This window comes from Triticum aestivum, chromosome 1B, assembly GCF_018294505.1.
Source record: "Triticum aestivum cultivar Chinese Spring chromosome 1B, IWGSC CS RefSeq v2.1, whole genome shotgun sequence".
Lineage (NCBI taxonomy): Eukaryota > Viridiplantae > Streptophyta > Magnoliopsida > Poales > Poaceae > Triticum > Triticum aestivum.
Genome location: NC_057795.1, coordinates 635951663 through 635954420, shown reverse-complemented (window position 1 = coordinate 635954420; position 2758 = coordinate 635951663). Strand labels below are relative to the sequence as shown.

Below are 2758 nucleotides of genomic sequence, written 5' to 3'. Positions count from 1 at the left end.
GCTGCTTGCAAAGTTCTGGCATTGTGATCCTCGACGACACCTCACATCTACGAGTTACTTTCATGGCGATGGCCCTTCCGTCTGCTAGTTAGGCATGCCTTGTCCGGGCATTGCCTGTACAGTTTTCGGCCCGGTTTCTCTCACAAACGGTGTCAAATTGCTCAGTTTTTTATCCGGTTTCCATTATAAACTGGATCAATATGTTCTAAACAAAAAATCTATGATGACCAGTCTTCCAGCCTCCTGGATAAGGAGTGAACATATTCTGTAACAATGGTAAGATCTGAAAACAATAGTTGATAAAAAATATTTGCTCCCACCATCTTCGCTAGCATAAACAGAAATAAAATGACAGCAGTAGCGAGAGTGTGTTCTTGGGCGACATAAACAGAAATAGTTTAAATCCCATTCCACTACTGCAAGTGACGCGGCTTGCAGACTACATAGATACACTGTCATTTCATTGGCAGTTTCGGACTTCCAGCAGTAAGCAACTTGTGTATGAACAGTACAGTCTAATATACACTCGTAGCTGAACTAGAGGAGGAGCAAATCACAAGGTGACGACGCTTCAACTCTCCAGCCTCGAGCCATGATCCGGCCGGGCGGCAAGTAAAATTAAGAAGAAGAAGAAGAAGAAGAAGAAGAAGAAGAAGAATAAACTACGGGTGTCGCTAGAGACGGTGGACAGGGACGAGGCCGTCGTCGAAGTTCTGGGAGTAGCTCTTGAGGTCGTACCCGAAACTCACGGCACGGCGCTTCGGCCGTAGCATGGAGCGCCTCACCCTCCAGAACAGCTGCCTCACGGGCGCCGGTGCTTGCCGCCACAACCCGGACGCGCCGTGGCTCTTCTTCCCTTCCATCATCTTCCGGCTGCTAATGCTCCTCGTCACACGCAATGATCCTCCCAGAAACGCCATTGGTCCTTTACGAGTGATTAAACATGGCTCTGCTGCTCTTCTTTCTTGATTAGGTTGCTCGTGATCTGAGATGGAGGCACCGTTTGCACAAATGGGGCTCCTCAGTAGCCGTTTTATAAGCCCGCCAAATGGATAGGGATCCGACGCCGACGCCGAATGACTGACGGGCCTGCCACCACCCACGTGCACTCATGGCTAGCTGACGAGGAAAATCAACTTTACACAACGATCAGCCCATGAAAAAAACCACATTTCCGGCATCTTTTCCCGTTGTGACCCTACACTACACATCGACGTGGTGATGGAATCTCACTCCCATAAAAGGCAAAGGTACAGTATCCTAGGAGGGTCGGTGGAAGCATCGTGCCGTGTCGACACAGATGCATACTCAAAAGTAATTTCGCTTGAGGCATCCATCGACAAGCGTTGGTGCTTGCCATACCACGACCAATGTTTTCTTAATTCTAAATAGTGTTGTAAGGTCACAAGAGAAGAAGCACTGGATCGCATGCTGGTGCTCAAGTTCGGGTATCGCCCGATTTTAATTTGGCCGTCCACGTCCACATTACCGGAAAGATTGACACGAGGCAAATATTCTTTATGTGTCAATAAAGATACACTGGAATCATGTGGTCTTGGTTAGTGACAACCCATATATTCGTTCATGATGATATGGTTCGTTGGGACAAATCTTCATTGGAAAAGAAACAAAGGCAGGAGAAGAAGAAAGATGATGGCTGCATCGTGCCGCTTTACACGCACCACGTATGGTCATGTCCCATATATCCATTATCCACAGTAAGCACTTTCTACTTTTGTACAGCCCTACCAGTTTCAACTTTTGTGCAGACCTAGCAATCGACAATTCGACATACAAAGCGGAACTTCTAACAGCACCAGTACCTCCCGGCACATCTGTTGCCCTTCGTCTCCGCATCAAGATTGTTTTGCTGACTTGTAGTATAAAGGTATCAAATATTTTGCTGCAGAAATACATTGCAATACACTCGATAGAAGTCCGTGATAGTAGTTTTTCGTGTGGTAATGGTAGAGAAGGACGGAGAGCTGCATGCACACATCTTCTCTCTCTCTCTCTCTCTCTCTCTCTCTCTCTCTCTCTCTCTCTCTTTCTCTCTCTCTCTCCACCCATGAAAAACTAGCTTTTCATTTTTCTTGTGAAATATTAATTCATTGATATCTTTTGAATAAAAAATTATTCTAAAATCCTTTTAAATATTTGAATTCCGGGTGACGAGATCGTTAAAAAAACCTAGCAATCGACATAAAAAACGGAAACTCTAACAGCACCAGTACCTACCGGCACATCTGTTGCCCTTCGTCTCCGCGTCAAGATTGTTGTGCTGAGTTGCAGTATAAAGGTACCAAATTTTTTGCTGCAGAAATACATTGCAATACACTCCGATATAAGTCCATGATAGTAGTTTTTCGTCTGGTAAAGGAAGAGAAGGACGGAGTGCTGCATGCACGCATATTCTCTCTCTCCACCCATTAAGAAAACTAGCTTTTCATTTTTCTTGTGAAATATTAATTCATTCATATCTTTTGAATAAAAAATTATTCAAAAATCTTTTTAAATATTGGAATTCCAGGCGACGAGATCGCTAAAACAAGATCAGATTTGAATATATTTTGAATGATTTAAAAACTTCATGACACATATTTCACTCATTTCTTAAAAAATAGATTTCATTCATTAATTAAAAACACTGATTTCATTTCAATATTCAGAACACTGATTTCATTTCAGAAACATTGTTTTGACCCACTTCAAAAGAATTGTTCCATGTAATTCAACAAGAATAATTTCACTCATTCTC

At 43.2% G+C, this 2758-nt stretch overlaps 1 protein-coding gene across 1 annotated transcript; it reads right to left on the bottom strand.

The window, feature by feature from the left end:
- Positions 1-386: 386 nt before the first annotated feature.
- LOC123097808 (uncharacterized) lies at positions 387-990 on the bottom strand. The gene has a single exon (XM_044519639.1). It carries the CDS (start codon positions 918-920, stop codon positions 675-677), a length of 246 nt encoding a protein of 81 aa, XP_044375574.1. The 5' UTR covers positions 921-990; the 3' UTR covers positions 387-674.
- Between the last annotated feature and the right edge of the window lie 1768 nt (positions 991-2758).

Excerpts from the sequence above, each read along its gene's own strand:
- LOC123097808 (XM_044519639.1), bottom strand. The coding sequence starts at position 920 with ATGGCGTTTCTGGGAGGATCATTGCGTGTGACGAGGAGCATTAGCAGC.